Source organism: Schistocerca americana, chromosome 5, assembly GCF_021461395.2.
Source record: "Schistocerca americana isolate TAMUIC-IGC-003095 chromosome 5, iqSchAmer2.1, whole genome shotgun sequence".
Classification (NCBI taxonomy): Eukaryota; Metazoa; Arthropoda; class Insecta; order Orthoptera; family Acrididae; genus Schistocerca; species Schistocerca americana.
The window spans coordinates 246,397,983-246,422,330 of record NC_060123.1 but is presented as its reverse complement, the minus strand read 5'-3'; the positions used below and the strand labels follow the sequence as shown (position 1 = coordinate 246,422,330).

Genomic DNA, 24,348 nt, shown 5'->3' with positions numbered 1-24,348 from the left:
TTGCTGTATTTCAAGATGATGTGAAGCTCAGTTTGTACGGCCCTTCCCCAAGGCATTGAGCGTTTTGTACATTCTTAACTTGTTGGAAACTACAAGTTTCTACCAACAGTGTCCTATCACACAACTGCATGACTAATTTTAAAGTGCCAGCAATGCACTTTTTTTAGTATAGACAGGCAAAACTTTCCTGAAGCTGCCCTCTCCCCCTTTCACTACCAAAAACACATTCTGATTATCAGCATGCATTCTGTTGCTAGATGCAAAACTTTTGGAATTAATTTCCGAGTTAACATCCTATCGACAAGGTCATTAGAGATGGAGCACAAGCACGGATTAGGGAAGGATGGGAAGGAAATTGGCTGAGCCCTTTCAAAGGAACCATCCTGGCATTTGCCTGAAACGATTTAGGGAAACCACAGCAAACCTAAATCAGAATGGCCAGACACAGGTTTGAACAGTCGTCCTCCCAAATGCAAGTCCAGTGTGCTAACCAATGTGTCACCTTGCTCGCTGGGGAAATAAACATCTAACTAGACACAACCCCACATGCCTAGGTAAGCCTTATGCAACTGAGGTGCAACAGTTCCCCCAGAGGTTGCCTCCTACCAACTGTTACATCTCAACAGCCACTTATCTCCCCAGCATGCAGCACATCTTAAGATTGAGGGATATATTTTTCTTTTTTTTTTATAAAGGGTTTTACCATTCTCACAATCCAGGGTGCCAACCCAAAATCACCTTTCCCTAAGGCACACAACATTCCACCAAAGCACCTTACAATGCTTGTGAAGCACGCCCAGCGGTTACGGCGATGGAGTACTGGCAACACTAACCAGTCCCCAGCTCGCAAACCCCAGGGTTGCCAAGCCTGTATCCAGCAAACGAATTCTGAGTCCCCGTGGGCAAGTGTATAGGAGAGCACAACTACTGTGCAGATTTATTTTTATTTGTATATGGAGAACGAGGCCAACGGACAACATGTCTGCTAGATGGGACAGCAATCGCAGTAACTTCACATGAGCAAGTGTCTGTGTAGGTGAGATATAGAGGCTCAGAGATTCGCCAGCATGTCATTCCCAGAATTAATGCAGAAAATATGGCAGTTGCTGCACTGATAGTGAAATAAACAAATTATGTATTTATATGTCATTCTAAATGGTCATGGTTAATTCTGAATCCTTGATGCTGTGTAAATGGAACTTTGACACAGCGTTTCCAAGTTGGACAGTGTGAAGGACATCTTTTGTTATCTGATGGACACAGTGAATGCTTACAAACAATATATGGAGTACACAAATGAAAGGTGTCTGAACAATTATGGAAGAAGAGTAGAAATTGTTAAATTACGTTTCCTTTCAGCATAAGTTGTTTAACAGGAGAAGTCTTTGACTGCCAAATACACGGGAACGGTCAATTGAGGAGGAGGTTATGATTTAAGAAAGAGTGACATATTTAGTATAGCATAGAATCGACAAGAAAACGAAGCCATTTTTAAAAAACTAACTGAGGAAGTAGAGGGGTGGTATCTATAAAATTTCTCAATAAGACTTTTGTCTCAATTTATATAGTAAGAAGGAAGGAAGATTGGTTTTAATGTCCCTTCGACATTGAAGTCATTGCAGATGGAGCACAAGCTCAGATTGTGTCAAGGATAGGAAAAGATATCTGCTGTGCTCTCTCAAAAGAACCCTCTGGCATTCCCTGGAACGATTTAGGGAAATCTAGGAAAACCCAAATCTGGATGGTTGGACATGGTTTGATTTATCATCCTCCAAAATGCGAGTCCAGGGTGTTAACCACTGTGCGTTCTCGTTTGGTACAGCAATTTTTATAATAAGCTTTATGTCAGGATGTAGATTAGTGGCAACACTATCAATCACATGAAGAAAAGTGCATAACTTATCAAACTTACTATGAAGCTAAATAAAGGTAGTAATTACACTATTTTAGAAGGCAGTGATTGACACTGTGCTCTTTCACTTCTGTGGTGTGACATCAGGCAAAATAAGTCACACACTAGTGATTTATAAAACTAGGCCAGTGTCCGATCCTGTACCTGAAAACAAAAGTAATGCTACACGTTATAAAACTTCATGAACCTCTCTCAGGAGGCCAAGCTCTTGTCAGAAGCCAGAATAAAGAGGAAGGGTGGAGGAGGGAGGTGGGGGAAGATGGAGGGGCGGGGGTGGTGATAGAATAATACCTCCTTAAAAATACCTTGGTCGAACTGGTTCAGCATCCAGTATCATGTAAGGGCCTTTTGCCACAGTTAAGGTATGAAGACTGCCACAGCATACAAGGTGAATGGGACCAAATCTCCAACTTAGCTCATAGGATGGAAGCCTGCAACTCTCTTTTGGTGTTTGTAAACATACAAGCTCCATCCTGAAGGAAGCTTTTTCTGAACTTTAATCGTAGCTCAACACACTGGTCTATAAATAGAATTACTGTCATGCCACACAAGTTTTCCAGTCATAAATACTTTGTGCTACCTGTGCGAAGATAGGGTAAGTCACTAGTATATTACAAATAGTCATAATTATGCTTAATTGTTTTCTAACAGCTATTGTTTCAAGCATAGTGTTCACAGTTATTTGTTCACTGAAGGTGTTAGATCTGACTTTTGTGCAAACACTTCTGAAAATTCACTCTGTATTACACTATTGCAATACATGTGACTTTTTCTAATATAAGTGTTATGCCCCAGGATAGTATCACTGGGGGGGGGGGGGGGGGACAATAAAAATTCATCCAAGTTCTACCTTGGCAGTTTCCAGAAGCCGAATCAGCAGTGTTAGTAGACTGCCAGCTATGGGAAATGCTGAGCGAGTTACAGCAAACATGGAAGTTACCACAGCACGGGGTAACGACTGAGCACCCAAGTCCACAAGCGAAGCATAATAATATCACGGAAGCTGAGAGATACCGTCATACTAGTGATAAAGCAAAGTGTCGTATGATAGGCTAGGTACAACGCAACAATAAGTATTCAGGTGGTGAACCAGCAGAAAAAAGCTTCTGAAAAGTGAAGATACGAATGTCTGAAGTCACTAGGAGACCTAACAGTGAGGGAAAACCTGTATGTATGTCATTATAGCCATTCCCATCACCACAGAGAGCACTGGAAGCACCAAATAAACTTCCCACCCTTCTTAACAAATGGCCGATTGCCGAGTGTCCATTGCCAACTTCCCAGTGTGTAATCTCAGCCCTTGTGTCAGTTGCAGCTATCCAGTGAGAGCCCAGGTTATGGAGGTTGACCCTCTGCACATTTAGCTGCCTTCAACCATCTATGGAACCATGACTCCAGCTGGAAGGACACTGCTGCTGCCAGCTGCACTGCCAACTTCCGAGGCAACGCTCATGGGGTGTGGAGGCTGCCATCACCCTACACATCTGCTGGAGGCTTGACCTGCATGGCCTGGATATTATCTGTCATCTATCTTTGAGGGGGATGCCCACTGCTGTTGCTTATCCCATTCCAGTGGCAGACACTGATGCTGCTGGCTCTGTCTCCTAAGTGGGGGCTGAGAGCTGACTCCTGCGAGAAAGCAAGTACTTCATGTGGACTTGGGAGTGTGACTCCCAAGTGCAAATCTTAGAGGTCAACAAGAACACTTTGGATGTAGAGCTAGGGGGCCACTGGCATCCATGGGTCAACAGTCACCCTGTGACGTAACAACTGCCACTCAATGCTTCACTGAGCTGGGTAAACTGCAAAGCTGAGAGCATGCCAGCCTTCCTCTGCTGATGAGGCCACTGCTCTACCAGCCTCTGAGGGGGCCAGGCAAGCTGTGAAAGCTGCAAAGTCATATACCAGTTCAGTTATGATCACTGCACATTTTTATATCAGTATGACTGTTAACCTCCTGTCCCCACGATGAATGGCCACTGCCAACCTGTGGACGAGAGCAAAATATACCACCCTATAGCACAACACACAACTGAACATAACATGCTTGATTTCAATGGCTGCTTCACTACCCAAACCATCTGTATCCTCCTCTCCACCACAAGCTTTACTGAACTGCAAAGATGGGAGTTATCCTTACAACACATTCTTCATTCCCGTATTTATCTTGACCTCTACCTACAGTAACATTCTGTCCCCACACCATCCACCCAACAGTTTCCACCCCTGTCCCCTCACCCTCTTTGTAAGCACCCTCTGTAAATGCACCCCCATTTCTTTCCTCTTCCGCGCTACTCTACTTCTCCCCCCCCCCCCCCCCCCCATTCCACAGCCTCCCGATATACGCGTCCATTGGCAGTCTAGTCCCTGCACACTCTGCCAGACTACACTCTTCTCTTCCCCCATCTATACACTGCTGTCCCTTACAATTCCCCACCCAATCCAGATTGCTGCTTCCGCTCTATGTGACAACTGCATTCTGGTCTGAGATGCCCGAGATGGTGGTCATGTCTTCGTGAGGTGTGCTTGCTCGTGTGAATGAGTGCGTGCATTTCCTTTTCTGAAAAAGGCTGTGGCCAAAAGCTGAAATCTAAGTGTCTTTTCATTGTACCTATCTGCAGCTCAACATGTCACCTTTATAGTGAGTGGCAATCTACCTTTTCCTTACATTATTGATATTCCAATCTGGAGTTTCCATTGTTTGAAATATATATGACAGGAATTATACATGACCCACACACACATTTCAACTGTAGGACTGCAGTAAACCAATTTCACATATCCCCTCCTAAATTTGCAAAACACTCAAACATGTATAAGAAGACACAGAAATAAGTTTAAAGAATGATCCAGGCATCGGTAGGGACACATTTTAACGACACTTCATCCACATTTGCAGTAGGCTTTACAAAAATGAACAAGGAACGGGAGGAAGAGAACAGTTTTGTCAATCTAAAATCACTTTCAGCCACATGCCTACACAAACATTGTATTTTATACATTTAGTGCCTAAGAAATTTGGGAATCATTGATAAAGGACATGCACAGTGTTGTTCTGTCTGTTTTCACATGAGGTGGAGGAGAACATAAAAAATTCATAAGTAATCATGAAAAAAATCACTTTGCATACAGTTGAAATGGTTTTTCATTAATTTTTGACACTTTCCTATAAGTATGTTGTTGTAGGTAACCAATCCCCAGGCAAATCTAATGAAAGTTCTAAAAAGCAAACAAAGTAGCAATAAGGTAAAAAACTCAACAGTAACAACACCCATTAATGATGATGCTTAACTGTAAGACATTATTCTTAGAGCCCAAACATTAAATTATCTCTGATATGCCACAGAAGTAACACCCACTGATGATGGCAAAAGTATGGGCAAGAAAACTTAAAAGATTTTGTGTTTTATGAAAACCGGCCATAATTTATCTTGCAACAAAAGTGGCTAACTTACAAACTAACAAATGATTAAGCACACTGTTGCACCATTCTGTACATTTTCCATTTTGTACTTAACAACTAGCCCCCTCTGTATAAACGGTAACAGCTAATAATGCCAACAAAGTGCTGCTACTTGCCTAACTCTGTCACAGCCCTTCAAAGATGGGACCATAACAGAAGTATTATTTTGCTTTGATGTCTCCATTCTCATACAATATATTCACAGTAAATCCAGACCGGTGACAAAAGAATCTTCCACTATTATACTAATGCTAACACTTCTGTCATAATTTTATCTCCCACACTACAACAGAAAATCAGAACAAAAATAGTTTACTGCAAGCATCAGCAGCTTGTAGTAGTTGAAAAAGTAAAAGGGGTGGGAATAAAGAAAATGATCCAAATTAAAAATATAGAAACATAGGGTGATGGAAAGGGAGACAGAAATTATGGAAAGAAACATCATGGCAACAAAAGAAAGAAGAGAAACATATGAGAATGTAAGTGGATACAACATTTTAGTAATTACTTCACATAATCAACAATAACAAAACCATAACGGACATAAAAAATTCAGTTTAAACCAAGGCACAAAGTGTAAAGAAAGAGGCAGACACACTGTGTGTGTGTGTGTGTGTGTGTGTGTGTGTGTGTGTGTGTGTGTGTGAGAGAGAGAGAGAGAGAGAGAGAGAGAGAGAGAGAGAGAGAGAGAGAGGGGGGGGGGGGGGGGGGGGGGGGGGAGGAGAAGGAGAGAGAAAACTCTTTCTGATAACACAGTTTATTGCTCAACACATGTCTGTACTCAGTATTGTAATCACAGAGGCAAACCTGATTCTGTTCATCTCTGAAATTCATTAAGTCAATAAAGAAGCATTATTACAGTTTTGACATTTCTTTGTCAAAGGATACAGCCCAAGAAATGTTTTGTGAATTCATGGTCAGAGGGAAACTGAACCTGAAGAAAGGTTTCTCTCCATGCTTCAAACCACGGAGCAGATGCTGGAATTTCTACAGTCTGGTCACCTGAAAACATACAAATTTGATTATTTTCTGTGTGTTTTTAAAATCAGCATGTAAAATTATGCTCCTCCAGATGCGTCCAATGGAAAATGGATCAATACTATGAAAGAAAATATAACTGGCAATATTTTATGAAAATAACATAGACATATTTTGCAACAATCACTGTACTTACAGGCCAGGATCACTATAGGTGAAGCATTCCTCATCCTACCACTATAAAAAAAAGAGAGAAAGAAAAAAGTGGGAATACAGAAGCGTCCGATTCCACCCGTCTGCTCTGACCCATGACGTGACCAATATGGCGGAAACGACCATTCACTACGACTCCAATATGGTGCCTATGACGTCATTACATAAACATAACAAAGATGAAAATAAATTGAAAAACCAACAATATACACATCTTCCCCCAAAAATATAAACAAACTAATGGGACAAGTGTGGGAAATTGGGGTTTTTTGGGTGGGGACAAACTAAATTTAAACACACATAAACACAGACCATCATACCAAATGACACAAAATGACGAAATAAATCGATAACATAAAATTCCCAAATTCCACTACACACAATATCCTCTGGAATCAGTCACTTACCTTCACTCATATACCTCAACCGCAGCTCACAATACCAAACCATAGATACAACTGCAACAAAATAGATCCTCCACAACATAATCACAAAACAACCAGCACCCCCTACCCACCTACCTCCACAAATATTACCAGCAACTATACTTCTCCCAAGTGCCCCCTCCCCCCCCCCCCCCCCCCCCATGAGCCACAGACACCCACTCTCACACCGCCACCTTACCCAACCAGTAGCTCTCAGGGACGCTCTTCTGCCAACAGTACTCATCTAAATGAGACTGAAGGTTAGAAGAGCTTCTATTCCCCCTCCCAATAACTGACTTAACCACCCCCAAAACCCCTCTATCATATTTTTACAAGACCCAGTCTCATAATTTTTGAATTCCAAACTATGGTTAACTACTAAATGCTGATACCCACTCTCATCCAACCCATTATAAAACGAAAAAGCGTCAAACTACTGTACTGCCCTCTTCAATAAACTCCTCAATCAATCCCACCAATTCCCTTTTCATCTGCCCCTCCAAAACCCTAAAAATGCACTCTGAAAAACCACCCCCAGATACAACAGCCCCCCACACCCATAAAGCAACCAGAGACTTAGCCTTCCCGCACTACTACTTCCCAAACCATGACTCGTCAACCTCCACCACCACCCCAGGCCAACCCAACTTACCCCTGTACTTAATATACTCAGAACACACTTCCCTACAAAATGAAAACCAGTCAAGAACTGTCCTCTCACTCACACCAGTCTCATGCGCACAAAAACTGTGAGAGGATCTATAACAAAAATAATACGTCATCAACACAATCTCTCGCAAGCCCAACCTAGACCTCTCGAACCAGGTACCACGCCTTATGGAGTGTCATAGGTTGTCCCTACGGCACTGCCACGTGTAGCCGTCCATGGTCTGAGACGCCGGAACTTTTGCCAACCGTATTTCCTGCCAACACACGCTGCACCTAACCACTTCTGCCAGCAGCCCATACAATAGCAAAAACTTTATAAGGGAAAAAGCACTGTCCCCCATTTCCACATGCAAACGAGCGCTGTTGAATTTATCCATCATATCCATACCTAACAAAAGCAGCCACAAATTAAACTAAACAAAGTAACACATGGCATACAGCAAACAGCACTACAATAACTTGGACACAACAAAAACTAAATTGTTCACTCACTGAAAGCAATTTCTGTCGCGGCACACTCAAACTGATACCTTGCAGGACAAACAGCAATACCAGAATGAAGCCAATACACCACACAACACGCAAACTGCAAACACACCACCAGGCGGCACCACCAACCGCAACGAAATGACAACTATAAATACCACACAAACAAACTAAACTCCGCGGGGTCATGACGTCACATGCCACAACACCCTTACGTCATGGGTCAAAGCCGACGGGTGGGATTAGATGCCTCCATTGACCCAAAAAAGTTGCTACCTGCAGTATTCAACATCCACAACTGCTCTCAAGCAGTGCTCAATAGGATCTCTCTCACTTTATTGACATCACTGTCACAAACAAATTGTTATCACCGTTTTCAAACACCAGTAACTCTATGGTATTGTTTTTAGATCTTGTACCCTTTTTGCCAAACTGTTCTGTAACAACAGATTTCTCAATGTTTCTGAAATTTATGTATTGCAAGTGTTCAGGGCATTATCCAGTGATCACAATACCTGAAAAGTGCCGTAAATAATGTACATGCTATAAACCTGTGTTCACCGCAAGTGGCACTATGGTCAGACCTCACCTCATAATGATCCTGTGTATTGGTGTATTGTGCAAGGGAATACCATCCTTGTCTTACCAACACGCAAGAGTTGTCAGCCAATGACAGCAGAGCTAGTCTATATTTAGAAAGACATGCACAGCAAATGCTTAAGTTAATTTTACTGCTGATGCAGGAGGAAATAGTCTTCAAAATTGTGACCTCTTACTATGTTAAAACAAACACACACACACACACACACACACACACACACACACACACACACACACAAAAGTGACATACTGCGCAAATATCCATTAAATTCCTTATATCACTGGAAAGCTGCTAAAACGTATTTTATGGCTGCACATCTCATTCATTTCTGTGTCATAATATGACTGAGCAACGTACACAAATAATTTCTCTTATTGGTATTATACACCGATGGAAAAAAATACACCACTATGAGGATGCAAATCAGGTTTGCTTTAAATACACGATGTGACGCCCACGGGCATCAGTTATCTTTTGAGACTGGAAATGGCGAGCTGATGTTAGTCAAGAATGACTAAGATGACAAAAGACACCATCATCAACACCTCACTGAGTTTGAGAAGCTGAATGTTCCTTTTGCGATACAGCAGAAACACTTGGCAGGAATGCAGTCACTACACATGTTTCCTGGGAAGTGTGGTCACACGAATGTACGATCACAAGAAGTCTGGGCTCTAAATGGCCACATGGTGCTATCGAGAGATAAGACCACCGTGTTCGGCATATGGCTCCAGTGCATTGTATTGCATATGCAGCAGCAATCTGAGCAGCAGTTGGCAATACAGTTACACAACAAACTGTTACAAATCTACTACTTCAAGGACAGCGCAGAACCAGATGCCCTATAGTGTTCATTCCACTGGCACCAAACCACCACCATTTGCAACTTCAGTCATGTCAAGCAATAACTCAATGGAGGGCAGGGTGGAAGTCTGTTGTGTTTTCTGATGGAAGCTGGTTCTGTCTCAGTGCCAGTGACGACCATGTTTTGGTTAGGATGACGCCACTTGAGAGGCTGCAAGCAACCTGTCTGTGTGCTACATGCACTGGACCTACACCTGAAGTTATGGCCTGGGGTGCGATTTCATAAGACAGCAGGAGCACTCTCGTGGTTATCCCGTGCATACTGACAGAAAATTTGCACATCAATTTAGTGATTCAGTCTGTTGTGCAGCCAATCATGAACAGCATTCACTTTATGTAAAGAGCTTGGTTAATGACAGGCTAACCATTTGATCAATAAATTAGAATTACACTTAGGCACTATTGTGCTTTTACAATGCTGTCAGAAAATCAAATGTTGGCAGCCGAGTTCACTATATGAGGTTTAAAGATTCACTGTCAAATACATCAAACTCAATATGTGTCATAATTTTGAAGACTCTGAAGTGAAACCAAAAGTGTAGTGTTTTTCTGTTATTTACACATCATACCTATTAATTGGAATGAAGGCAATTAATTTATTTCCAGATCTTCTAATTTGTACACCATACAACAGATCTGATATACAGATTTAATCTCCAGTTGAGACTAGAGTAGCATATGGAGTATACATAAAAAAGTCAAGCAGCTCAAATAAACATCAGACACTACCTATAATTTGGAGAACTGTGCAGAGCACGCAAATATTAGTCTTACCACTGGGAAGCACTAATGGTGTTTGTAAGGCTATATGCATAACTGTGGTAACAATATCAGTTGACAATGGACTGCACAGTAACTGTCCATTGTCATTAGATGCAAAGCAGGGTACTTCTTGTGGTCCACATAATGTCTGTCCTTTCAGTCAGTGAAACAACAGATTTGCCATTCTTTATAAGCTTATGCATATTGACGCTGGAAGTGTACAGATAAGGTCTTCCAGGATAGGCTGTCACATCACAGTATATGACAATTATCGAAATGTGAGAGGTTCATTAGTTTGATGTCCAAATACATGCAAGAATTTCTAGACATAAAAGAAACCAAGCATGGAATCTCATTTGGCAAAATGTTGAGTTAAAAAAAATCTTGAACGAAAATATAAATACCATATTACCTATATTGATGGGGTAGTTTCGCTCACTAGATGCAAAGCTTACAGATTCATTAAGAAACTTCCTTGCCAGCGTTGGCTGAGGTGGCCGAGCGTTAACATCCAACACTGTAAATCTTAAGTTTCTCACTGGTATAACACCACCTGATGGTTCTCGGAAATGGGCTGCAACATAACCGTTAACAACATACACAACCTGTATACGGCCAATTGAAACTTGAGTATCACTGTAAACTAATTCAGCTAAACTGTAAGCTGTTGAGGGCACACTTTATCGTTGTCACTATCACACCTGTAATTAACACAAACCTTCTGTATTCAATTTGCAAAACGGCTGAATCATTTCTGTAAAAGATAAGTTGTTTTTCTGGCATGCCTGATCGACCAAGGGGCTACACATAGCGGCTATAAGTGGCGAAAAAGCATTCTGGATGAATTCATGGGGTGTCAACTTGCACTGAGCCATTTCGTAGCGTTAATGACAGTCGTCCCGGTAAATGACAGGTTATGGTATTACTTCGATCATGCCTTTCCCACCATAGTTCAGGTGCAGGTCTTTTCTTTTTGCACTTTCACTACTAACACTTTCATATTATCCCTAACCCCCATTACTCCCATGTTTCACATTAACGTAGATTTGAACTATCTACAGTGTTTGTTGGTTTGTGTCATTATCTTTGATGTATCTCAGCTGATTCGTCAAAGATAACATTCGTGAAGTGTCCAAACGCGAGTCGTGTGGCAAGTAACGTAATATGCGTCGTGCGTGAATGGCACTGCTGCACTGAATGTCATAGAAGTGTAGAGGAGTCGGAGTTGCGCTTCTTAGTGTAAAATTTTGTTACTGTAAAAATAAATTATTTTGCTTCTGTTCAAGAAATTTGTCACTATCCCTTTTTTCTGTGAGAGCGCGGTGCGACTGCTGTTTACGCACGTGACTTGGTATTTTGACGTTTATCGCGTTCGAAACGGCGTCGTGGTTGTGATAACATGTTTCATGTGTGCCAGTATGCGTAAGCGATTGAGGCTTCTTTTATGTCTCCGTAACAGTTTTGTCGGAATTTCTATACAGGAAGCAAAAATGTCAGGAGTAAAAGAGAAGCAAACACAATTTACTGTGCTCGTGGAAGGGAACATAGGGAGTGGAAAAACGACATTTTTAAACCATTTTGCGAATGATGATGCTTTAATCCTTTCAGAACCAGTGGAAAGATGGAGAAATTTAAGAGGACATAATTTGCTTGTTAGTATGACTCGGGCAGAGTCAGTTGCTTTACAAAAAATCTGATGCAGTGTTAAAGCTACGATGATGAATTTGTGTTTCAGGGTCTTTTGTACGAAAATCCAACGCGGTGGGCCCACGTTTTCCAATCGTATGTGCAGTTAACTATGCTGGATTTTCATATGCAACGCTCGAATCATCGTGTGAAATTAATGGAAAGATCCATATATAGTGCGAGGTTAATAATTTGCCATTATTTGTTCACTTCCCAGTAGGAAATATTTGACAAGATTTATTAGACAAAATTTGATATGGCATCTAATTCATTTTGCACAGTCATGAAATAATCTTCTGTAGAACATTCATTTGCAGTCGCCAGAAATTCTGCTGTACACTTTTTTGCCATTTGAGGATGTGGTGGTGCATATCTCCATCTGGCCATACTACAAGAGTATAGGTAACCTTTAAAAGCAAATGGAAAAAAAATCATATGAGTTACCACAACTAGGATGAAATCAACCCATTATTAAGTTCCTTGGAATAGTGAAAATTTCTTCATGTGTTGTAAAAAATCATAAAAACTGTTTCATTGAATTTCAACTTTATCTGTACTTGTTGCTTGGAGGAAATGCTTTGTACACGAGGCTGTGTATTAATAATACTGTTGACATGACATGGTTGGGGTCACCAAGCAAGGTGATGCAGTAATTAAGACACGGGAGTCGCATTTGAGGATGTGGTGCTGCATATATCCATCTGACAATCTAGATATAAGCCACAATTTCCCTAAATCACTTTAGGCAAATGCCAGATTGGTTCCCTGCCAAGTAACATGGCTGATATCCTTCCACTATCCAACATGCTCTTCATCTCTAATAACCTTGTCAAAGACTTGACATTAAAACCTAAATGCCGGCAACATGTGAGAAAGAGGTTGAGCAAGATTAGCAAACACTTTTGAATAAAGCTGTCTGAAATACAGTTCATACAACACTATAGCACATCTGTGAATTTCCACATTTTGCAAACTTGATATCTAAGCAAAAGACTTGTCTTCTACAGACCAACATTCCATATTCTCACTTATGTGCACTCTTCATATGTATATGAGTAAGCTTCCAAAGGACATTCTCTCAAGCTTTTACCTCCAGCTACAACTTCTGCCCTCCATGCTGACACACATGACAAGTTTTGCAACTGTCCCAAAATCTTCTTATAGTTTTATTCTGATTCGAGTGCTTCATCCAGACTTGTTTCCAACTCAATCCATATCATTGCTTGCACATAATATATGCTCAGTCATTCTTTTGCATTATGGAATTACAATGATTTGAAATAGCTGTGCAAGATTTTAGAATTATTTCTTCTTCGTACACTGCATATCAGCTCGGTTTTCCCATATTATAATATCTTCTAAATATATAAAATTTTCTGTTCCTTATGACAATTTTTTCTCTGTTTCATTATACAGCTGCCATTCTTTTATCTTATACTAACTTAGCCCGTGTTGCTTTGCTCGCACTGTATGGTCTGCACAGATTTTTTTTTTGTTTTCCTTTAGTCGAATGTTTATATTGCTCACAAACGGCAACAACTAAACGCTAATTAAGGTCATAGAAGCAGGGATGTACTTCTGACAAAAAAAAAATGATTCTGGCAGCTAGAGTCAAAGGTCTTAGTTAATCTTGCCTTTACAGTCTTTATGCTGATATTTCCAAGGAAATCAAATAAAAATTTTCATAGATTTAACTTTAAAAATTTGTGACATGATAATAATTGTCATCCACTATTTCGACTCCTTAGAGGCTGAATTTCTGAAAAACACTGAAACAAATTCGTTTATTTCCAAACAAGAAGCTAAATATCAGTTTTCTTAGATTTAGCTTAAAATGCTTTCATAATGAAATGATTTTATTAAAGTTTTCCTCCCATATTTAGCTCCATTGGGGGTTGAATTTCCAAAAACACTGAAACACATGTTTTATTATTTCTAACTGAGAAGTCAAATACTAATTGTCATATATCTTGCTTTAAAAATGTTTAATTGGTGCTTTAATGATGATTTATTTTCCAAAACAGGTTTCACTCAATTTTTACCCCCTTATTGGCTGAATTTCCAAAAATACTGAAGCTCTCAAAAAAGACTGAGAAGTGAAATATCTATGTTCATAGATGTAGCTTTAAAAATGCTTCAGTAGTTCTTTAATAATGATTTCTTTTCAAAAAAAACTATCACCAACTGTTTTACTCTTAGGGGTTAAATTTTCAAAAAAGCTGAAACGTGTATGTCTTTATATTTGAGTATGAGATTTAATACCAGTTTTCGCAGTTCCAGCTTCAAAATTGCAGATATAGTGACATATTTTCAAAAAACCTTTTGTCCTTTATTTCAGCCCCTTAGGGGTGAGGGGTGAAATTTTGAAAGAACCCTTGTTTAACAATGCCTACAGTGTAAGATCAACACCCGCTCTAAATTTCAAGTTCCTATACATGATAGTTTGGGATGGGCAGTGAAGAGTCAAGCCAGTCAGACCGTTTCCTTTTATACATAGAGGTTTGTTTTGCTTCAGTGAATCGCAATGCATTGCTTAATATTGTACGCACCTTTTTCAGTTCGTGTCAGTTCCTCAGCCCATTAATGCTCATAGATCCATTTTAATGGTGTGTTCCCATTGCTGAAAGTCACCAGTGGAGTATGTATTCTTTATTAGCATGAGCATAACAGAAATTGTGCGACAAAAATTTGGGTCAAGCTAGTTAACATACAGTGACTGAAAGGCCATAAGAGCTTAAACAGACAACATCTGCCTGCAAATTAGTATGCATGCTACGATACCATGACTCCCTCTTGAGGGTCTCACAACTCTTTGGTGAGTATGTGTATGGTAAACACAGGACACCCAGCCTTGGCAGTACTATCTCCATTCTGCAAGCCTAATCTCGGACTGTTATATGCCCATAGGGGCATAGTTGGTAATCACTGTGTAAGGTCATAGCAATTCTGGTGTGCACACATTGTGGGCTCTTCAACGCTGCCAGTTTCCTATTACCATATACTCTGGGCATGTTTCGGTGACCATCAAGGGGCATCATGGTATAAAATAGCGTGCTTCAGAAAGCAATAATCTTGGTTTAACTATCCAGCTTGTGAGGATGGTAAAAACCACTGTAATGTTAGTGAATAAATTTCCAGTTTTGCCATGGTGTCTTCTGTTAATAAGCCAGCTATCAAGGTTTGATCCATAGTCTTCCGGCATCACAATGTCAAACATAAGACGAAACCAGCCTGTACGCCTAGCTGTAGTGTAACAAAATTAACATGATTAATTTTGAAAAGGAATTTCGGCATGTTGCACAGCATCCTCAGCTTCCTGATGCCTCAGGACGGAGGATTAATCCTCTAAACTGCTAAAATTATTATTAAAGGACATTGTGGCAGAGGCGGAATTTTATTCACTGCAATCAGTAACTACACTTGACTAGTCAGGCCATAGAAAATTTGTGTGTTCCTCAGGAGACTGTGTGAAGGGGCAACCAACTACACTTATTCAGACTAGCTGGGACTCTTATCTTAGAGGACATTGATTGCCCTAGAATCTTTTAGGAACAAAATTATTTTTTATGCCAAAATTACAAGAAAAAGGGTGAACCATAAGGCAGTAATAACGCCAGACAGACAGAGAAAACTTGGATGGTCAGTACTCATGAGAAAGTTTGATCAATCGCAAGGTACCGGTAAAATATTTGTTTTTAAACTGGTCCATGTTGTTGAGAAAAAATTTCATTAGTGAGTAAATGTACTGTGAGGCTGTTGTAAGAATTCCCAGTCTTTTAAAAAGATGCCTGCAAGATGTGTGACTATGAACCCCACACATTATTCTGACCACTTTCTGCTGAGCAGTGAATACTTTTTGTCTAAATGGTGAGTTAACCCAAAATATTATTCCTTATGACATCAGAGAGTGAAAGTATGCAAAGTATGTTAGCTTACTAATTTCTGTAACCTCAAAAGTGGCAATTATTCTGATTACAAAAGTTGCTGAACCTAGTCACTTTAGAAGATCCAAAATACAAATTTTCCATTTAAGATTCTCATCTATATGTACACTCAAAAACTTAGTTTGCTCTACCCTGTTTACTGACTTCTGTTGATGTATTATATTTATTGAAGGAACTGTACCTTTTGCAGCAGAGAATTGGATTTACTGGTTTTTTTTTCTCAAAGTTTAGAGCAAGTCCATTTGCAGAAAACCAATTAATGACTTTCCCAAAGACCTTATTTGTATCATTTTCAATTGGAGTTTCTTTTACTGGATTAATAATGATGCCTGTATCATTAGCAAACAGTGTCAGCTCACATTCCTGTTTCAGATAGGAAGGGAGGTCATTCACATATATCAAGAACAGAAGGGGACCCATGACTGAACCCTGTGGAACACCTAATGTAATTTCACCCCAGTTAGATGAAGTGGCAAACTAATTTAAATCACTTGACCCATATAAGGAAACTTTTTGCTTCCTGTTCTGTAGGTATGACTTAAACCACTCATATGCTATTCCCTTTATACCATAGAATTGTAATTTCTGTAACATGGTTCGCACAATGAAATGCTTTGGACAAGTCACAGAAAATTCCTATGGGTGACATTTTACTATTTAAAGACTATATTACGTGGACAGTGAAACTGTATATTGTTGTCTCAATGGAACAGCATTTTTGAAATCTGAACTTTGATTTACTAAGTATCCCATTACTGTTGAGATGGCTAACCACTCTTGAGTTCATTACTTTCTTGAAGATTTTTGAAAATGCTGTAAGCAAGGATACTGGCCAATAATTATTGACATCTGTGGTGTCCTCCTTTTTGTAGAGAGGCCTGACAATGACGTATTTTAACCTACCTGGGAAAGTACCTTGAGTTAGTGATGCATTAATATGAGAGTCAGAACATCAGCTGTAATTGCTCCACATTGTTTTAATATCTTATTAGAGATGTCATCCATTCCAACAGAACATTTATTTTTCAAAGCTTTAATAATTTTACTTATTTCACAAGAGGTTGTTAGGTGAAAGTTAATCTGACTAAATTTTTTCAAAAGAGACTGGCTTTTTCTTTTGAACTGTTCTCACCAATTTTTTCTCCTACACTTAAGAAATGATTGTTAAATACATTAGCTACTTGTATACTGTTGGTTAGGATGGTCTTGTTCTCTTTAATGGTAATACTACCTACCCCAGTGGTTACTTTTCCTGTCTCCCTCGTAACAACATTCTGTATTGATTTGATTTTATTGCCAGAGTTGTTAATTTCTTCTCTAACACACATATTTCTTGATTTTCATACAACTTTTCTCAGTATGTTAAAATAATTTTTATAATCTAAAACTGCTTCTGGATCTTTACTAGTTCTTGCTGTCTCATACACTTTTCTTTTCCTTTCTGAAGACACTTTAATACCTGTAGTAATCCAAGGTTTCTTTGAAAAGTGTGTGGTGTTACATTTAGTAATTATCTTTGGGAAACAATGTTCAAAAAGGGATATAAATTTATCAAGAAATATGTTGCATTTATCATTAACATTTGGCTCATTATATACGTCTCCCCAACTAACATTTCTTAAGTTTTCTCTGAAGTGCTCTATAGATACCGGGTTGACCAACCTCACGCTTTTACTTAATGGTTTCTGAACTGTACACCCTGTTAGGTTTTGTAAGTTAATCAGTTGTTCATCATGGTCTTGACAATCTATTTACCACAGGGAAAGCATGTGTTTGTTTTACATCCTCTTTCTGTACAAATACATTATCTATTAGAGTGCTACTGTCCTGAGCTTTATATGTAGGGAAACTGATCACTGATCCTAAGTTATTATGTTGTTAATAACACTTCTAGTTCACTTTTCTTATCAGAATTACTTAGAAAGTTTACATTGGAATCACCACAGATTAATAACTTCATCTTTTTGTCTGACAGACAGCATAATAGGAAGTCAAACTTTTTTATGAACAGCTTCCAGTAATGCGAGCAACATGGCAAATTTCATTTATAGTAATCAAGAGAGAGGAGGGATCCTTTCAAATCAGCTCTTAGTTTTCACAGTATTTGGAAGCATCTGATGAAACTTTGAAATATGTCTTTGAAATGGCTTTATAGAGGCCTGTTCTGCTCTTAGGTTAAGTGTTTAGAGTCTAGAAATCAGACAATTTACCTATAGCAACTAATATGAAAAACACCATTAGTTACAGCAAGAGATTCTCATAATATAATGAAAATTTACCCAGAGATATAAGAATGGTCGTTTGTCCAGACGTAAAGGACATCATGAAAAATGTAAATGATCTCTACAACAAAATTTGGAATTTAGATTAACATTTAACTCCTCCATATAAGTAGCTCACATAGCAGCTGTGTTTATTAAGCTCAAAGTTTGACCCAATGTACCAAACTGTATGAGATGTTTTCAATTCCAAAAGTTTGAGCATACGTATAGCTTCATGATTTAACTAAGAATGCGTTAAATTCGTATCGCAGGCATTCACAGAAAATTAACTGTATATGATACCGTCTGCAAGGCATAAGTGCATGAAGGGGGAGGGGGCAAAAGGAAAGGAAATGGTAGGGAACTAATGATATCAGCTGCATCGAGACTCTATATGGAATCAACAGTGATGTATGCCAGACTGAGTCTCAAACCCAGCATCTCCCGCTTACTAGGCAGTTGCATTAACCACTGTGCTACCCAGACACAGTATTTATTGCAAATGAGATGATCATCTCGGCAAGCTCCCCAGCCAGCCGACTCACATTCCCACGCAGTGCCACCTACCTGCAGCTTCTGTCCATGTCCTTCATGTTTACTAATTTTAGGCACCCGCTGGAGGTCATACATAGATGTGCATCCACACTGAAGGTTGTGGATTCATTGCCCATCAAGGTGAACCAGTTACATGAATATGTGGTTCTGTTCTTTCAGACATGTGCTGCTTACCATGTTGAGGAGACATTGAGATGTGGAGAGGCATAACAAAAAGACTACTGTACGTTTAAGCTTTTGGCCACAAGGCCTTCTTCTGAAGTAGAAAATACACATACATTCTCACAAGCATATGCAACCTGACCGCAGCAGCGAGAGGCAGTGGTCTCGTATGTGTGTGTTTTTACACAGTCTTGTTTTTTGCTTTATATATATATTACATTTTATGGTTTCTTGTCAGACACATTTTGCCATGTTAGATCTTTTTAATTAATGACTATACATATTCTGTTTTAAGCTATTGAATTTATGATGCTGATTCCTTATGTGTCTCAGCACTAGTAACCTTTACTGGCTTTAGCTATGTTTGTACAAGTAGGCTATATGATGCCCCATGGCCATCACCAGCATTTGTTATGTACCAATGTTTTGATGCTGATACCTCTTATCAGAATGCTTTTAAGGGTACATATAGTTGCCAGACTCATTGTCTTTTTTTATGGATTAGCCCTCAGTCAATTGAATTTTGTTGTTTGGTACTAGTGATTTTTCTGTTTTGTCCATCTTGATCACATCAAGATGGACATTTATTAATAAAGTGCCACACATTATTGCAGACTTGTTTACAGACCTTACGTCTTCTGTCGATAATTACTTCATCTACCTGAGTGCCTAGAACCGTAGCTTTCATTATACCACATGAGAAAAGTGTGAGTTGATTTTCACAGGACTGATGTTTTTGGAATCCACATTGGTTAGTTTGAAGGAGGTTGTGACATTCTGTCGCCCCACATCGATCTTAGCAGTACGGCCTCATACCATACATGCTTCACTCTCTACAGCCGTCTGCTAAGGCAGCGAGTCTCTTTCTTCATGTGCCTATTTCTGTCCAAAGCTCTCAATTTTGCTGTGCAACCTGATACCCATCTACTATAATTGCTGGGCAATAGGTTTGAGACAATAGCTGCTGAACTAGCTAGGCTTCCACTGCCTTAATGTCATCCTCATTTCTGATTTTCCCTCCACAGTGACACCACTGGATATTAGCACCACACACATGCCACATGGCAATGTACTTCACATCCAAGACACTTGTAGCAAAGTATTGCAACTCACCTGTGCCACACCATTCTCCATACATGCACCACAGTTCAGTATGTAAAATGGTGTTTCATGCTGTAAGATGTTCAATCCAGCCTGCAAGTGTTTGTGTGCACATTACACTAGCCAAAACTCGAGCTCCCACCTATCACAGCTGGTGCACTTGAGTGATAACTGTATTCTGTTCCAGTGGATCTTCCTGGCCATTTTTCCCATGAGAGACGATCAATTCCACACTTCGTGTCAGTAAAAATCGTGTTTGTGCTGGTAAATACTTGGCTACAAGTTAGTGCCTTTGTTCTGTGTCCCGTAATTGTGTGAAATTTTTGCAGAAAATTTTTTTTCTGTATGAGTCAGCACCAAGATACTATTCTTACCGCTGCTCTTTTATTTAGTGCTAACATATCACCAAGTGACTTTTGCTAAAAACTGTTAAATTCTGAGATAATTTTCTGATATCATTCCATTGCTTCCTGTAATAATTTAGTTATTTGAATGAACTTGTTGTTTTTCTTAACCTCTTATGATCATTATTCATTGTGCAGTACCCAATAAGCCATTTCTCATGCCTTCAACTTCAGCTAGTTATTGTCATTATTTTATTAAGTTAGGAAGGAATATTTTCCTACGCTGATGACTGACAGTAAACTCAGGTGACTTAGTTTTCAAATTTGGTATGTTGTTGGTTGCCTCATTCCTTTAAACATGCATTCAGACTTCCACTCCTGTGCACCCCTTGAGCAAATTCCAGTTCTGTCATATGAACTCTGTCACACTAAGAATGTTTGCATGATGAATTATTTTTGTGCTGTGCATGCTATTGCACCATGACCCATATTTTGTGCTTAATACCACAAGCTATTTCCCTTGTGTGCATTTTGTGTATTCACCTCCACACAACCTAACGACCATAAGACTTCCACCACTGGCCCAACCAGCAGCTCACCGCCCACAGTTGGCACTCCAGTATCCCCTGATGTCATCAGCGACCTAGCGCATGTCTCGCAGAACTGCAACGTAAGCGTGCTTAGGCACCTCATGGTGACACAGTGACTGGCGGCCCAGTCTCCACACTGATGCCCTCACCTACCTGTGCATCTCTGCTATTCCACAAGATCTCGAAGTGCCAAAACCCAAGACCTCCTCCCACTGCCACTACTACGTCCAGCTATGCCACAGCTCATTGCTGACCTTCAATCCCCAGAATCTGTATCTGTGATTTTCATCAGCATATGTCATCTTTGCTGGCTGCGACATCACCCATGATGACACCAAGTTTGCAATGGTGATCAGCAAGCTCAAGCTGACGTACACAGTGGAGATCTGCAGTGTCATCTCATCACCCCCAATCACTGACCACTGTGAGACAATCCAGAGACACACTTGTGCAACTCACGTTGTCTGAGATGCAGTGAATTTGGGTCGTCCTTTCCCTCGAGCAGTTTGGGGACTGGCAGCCCTTGCAATTCCTGTGCCACCTCCAAAGCCCAACAAAGTCACACACAGTCTCCAATTGTTTCCTGTACAACATCTGGCTAGCTCGCCTTGTGTCCTGATACAGACAGCTGTGGTGTTGCACGCCGATTTCCCCCTTACTGACATTACCAGCCTCAAGAGACACTGACCTCCCTGCGTACTACTGCCGACACCTTCAAGCACCAGCTCCTGCCCTGCTCATTTCCACTGGTCATTAACACTGATGATGACACCACCACGGAGTGGCACTCGCTGCTCAACATGGTGCTGATGATGTCACTGTCAGCTCCCCTCTCTGCCAAACCACAGCACAGCACCTAGCAACTGGAAGTATAAGACATTCTTGTCTGTCTCAGCACTGACATGGCAATGCTGCAGGCTACGGTTGCCGGCCTGGATTCTGCCCACCACCAATTGCACAGCCTCATCTGTCAGCACAATGACTGCTACCAACACTGCAGCTCCACTCACCTCCCTGATGCCTCCCACGACATGGCTGGTCTCTGCTACTACTGTGAACACCTTGGCCCAGATGCTACTAACTGCTTTTGGGCCTCAATCTGCCACTCCATTCCTGCTCATCAGTGGCAGAGAGTTGTCTGTCATCCTACAGTGACTCATACAGAATCCTGGCACTGTCTCAGTGATCCCCCTGATAGCAACAAACAACGCTACAATTGCTTCCTGCAGCATTCGTCATTGTGTGTTTGACCTCTGCCTATCACAGGACCTCCACTGGGTCTTCCCTGTCACGGACATCACTGACTTCATTATCAGAATGAACTTCATCGGGCACTATCGTCTCCTCCGTGATGTCGCCAGCCATAAAGCAAGTGGCATACTTCAGCCCACATGCCAATCTCTTGGTGTAGTTTCCTGCTTTTACATATCTATCCCCTCACCTCCTCGAGATATCTGTCATTCAACTGTCCATCACATCTATACCATTCCTGAACCACCTGTCTTCTGCCTACCAGTAGACAGTCTCAAGATTGCAAAGACGGAGTTTGATGAGCTGATCGCCATCAGCATTCAGCATCCTTTGAAGAGCTCGTGGGTATCTGTCCTTCACCTTGTCAAGAACGAGGATGGCTCCTGACACCCATGCAGAAATTACCAGCTGCTTAACTCCTGTACCATTCCTGACTGGTATCCAATGTCACCTCTATGTAGCTACACTGACTATAACACTTTGGCATGATCAACTGCACCAAGGCTTTCACCCAGACCACTGTTGCACCCAAGGGTATCCAGAAGACTACCATCATCATGCCCTATAGCCTGTATGAGAGTGCCTTTACGAACTGCCCAAATGTGGCAAAATTTCCTGGCCAGCGTCTTGTGAGGCTTGCCCTGGTATTTTGCCTACAATAGCCTCATTTTCTCCTCAACGCCTAAATAACACTGTGAGCACTTCTGCATAATCTTTGAAAGCCTCCAGGACACCAGCATCATTGCCAACACAGCAAACTGAATTTTTGGTGTCATTGAAGTGGTATTCCTGGGCTATACCATCTCCTCCACAACTTCTCATTCCCTGCCCGGAAAGGTACAAGCCAGCCTTCAGTTTCTGCATCCTGAAACATTCGAAGACCTATGGCATTTCCTTGGCACATTAAACATTTTCTGCTGCCATCAGAGGAATGCCATTGCTATGCAGGAGCCACCAACTGCTGTCCTTCACGACGTCAAAAGAAAGCGGTAGAAGCCAGTGCCAAGGACACCACAAATGGAAGACAGCCTTGCTGTCATCATGTTTGACTTGGGAGATGCTACCCTGCTTGCCCACCCCCACCCCACTGTCCCACTTGCCATCATGGTTGATGGCATACATATCCCCATCACTGCATTCCCAGTCATCAGGTGGCACTTCACACGTGTTCATATGTACGTCATCAGCTCTCAACCTTCCTCTGACAACTGCCGCTGCATCCTCACCATAGTGGAAAGTTTCATCCACTGGCCTGAGGCAACACAAATACCCAACATCACCACCTTCACAGTAGCCACTGCTTTCATCTCCATGTGGATTATCCGTTTCAGTTGCTAGTGTCACATCACAACGGACCATGACTGTCAATTAACATCTTCCCTTTTTTGCACACTGAGGAGCCTCTGTGTGGCTGACCTGCGCTTGACATCGAGTTTTCATCCAGCTGCCAGTGGTATGGTGGAACAGCTCCACCACGCCTTGAAGGCTGCCCTTGCATGCCTCAACAGCAGGTGGATTGCTTCCCCGACTCTAGAACATCTTGGCCTCAATGTCACTCATAAGGCTGACCTGGAGATGTCAGCCACTAATGTTCTCTGTGGCTGCTCACCCTGCTGGGCAACTTCCTGGAGCTCACTCACCTACCAGCAGATGAGGCCATGCCTGACCTCATCACCAACTTGCAGTACTGCATGGCTTGCCTGCAACCCAAACCAGCTCCAGTGCCACAGCAAATGCAGGACATTCATTCACAGTGGCCTCGCCTCTTGAACCTATGCCTTGCTGCACATCGATGCTTAGCAGCAGAAACTTTGCTCCCACTAGGTCCTACGGTGGGACTCCAAAACGTTCATCCTACATCTTCATAGCACCCTTCCCAGCATCTCAATCGACAGGCTGAAGTCCACCTATATGCTGCCTGAACTGGAACAACTCAGTCCATCCACCATCATTGTCAACCACTGTCATTGCCAACTCTGCTCAGTACACCCCCTCACACCTTTCCCTCACTGCCTCCCTCCCCCAAAAAACCACCAGCCTACTGTACCATTGCTGAGGAAGCAGCCAGAAACCAACCAAGC

General features: G+C 41.1%; 2 protein-coding genes across 4 annotated transcripts in view; one reads left to right on the top strand and one right to left on the bottom strand.

Moving 5' to 3' along the window:
- The window catches only part of LOC124615731 (trafficking protein particle complex subunit 8), a 283,551-nt gene extending 272,077 nt beyond the window's left edge, over window positions 1-11,474 (bottom strand). For 2 of the 3 annotated variants that reach the window (XM_047143803.1, XM_047143806.1), the window contains exons 1-3: window positions 11,092-11,473; window positions 10,786-10,947; window positions 6,264-6,377 (exon numbers count right to left, since the gene is read on the bottom strand). In XM_047143803.1, the coding sequence (XP_046999759.1) occupies window positions 6,264-6,377; window positions 10,786-10,947; window positions 11,092-11,248 (433 nt within the window). In that variant the 5' untranslated portion in view covers window positions 11,249-11,473. Of the gene's footprint in view, window positions 1-6,263; window positions 6,378-10,785; window positions 10,948-11,091 lie in introns of all 3 variants that reach the window. The other variant, XM_047143805.1, reaches the window with a different exon arrangement.
- Window positions 11,475-11,629: 155 nt separating this feature from the next.
- Window positions 11,630-24,348, top strand: part of LOC124615732 (deoxynucleoside kinase-like) — an 85,769-nt gene continuing 73,050 nt past the window's right edge. Inside the window, exons 1-2 of the mRNA XM_047143807.1 lie at window positions 11,630-12,025; window positions 12,109-12,242. Coding sequence (XP_046999763.1) covers window positions 11,780-12,025; window positions 12,109-12,242 — 380 coding nt within the window. The 5' untranslated portion in view covers window positions 11,630-11,779. The remainder of the gene's footprint in view (window positions 12,026-12,108; window positions 12,243-24,348) is intronic.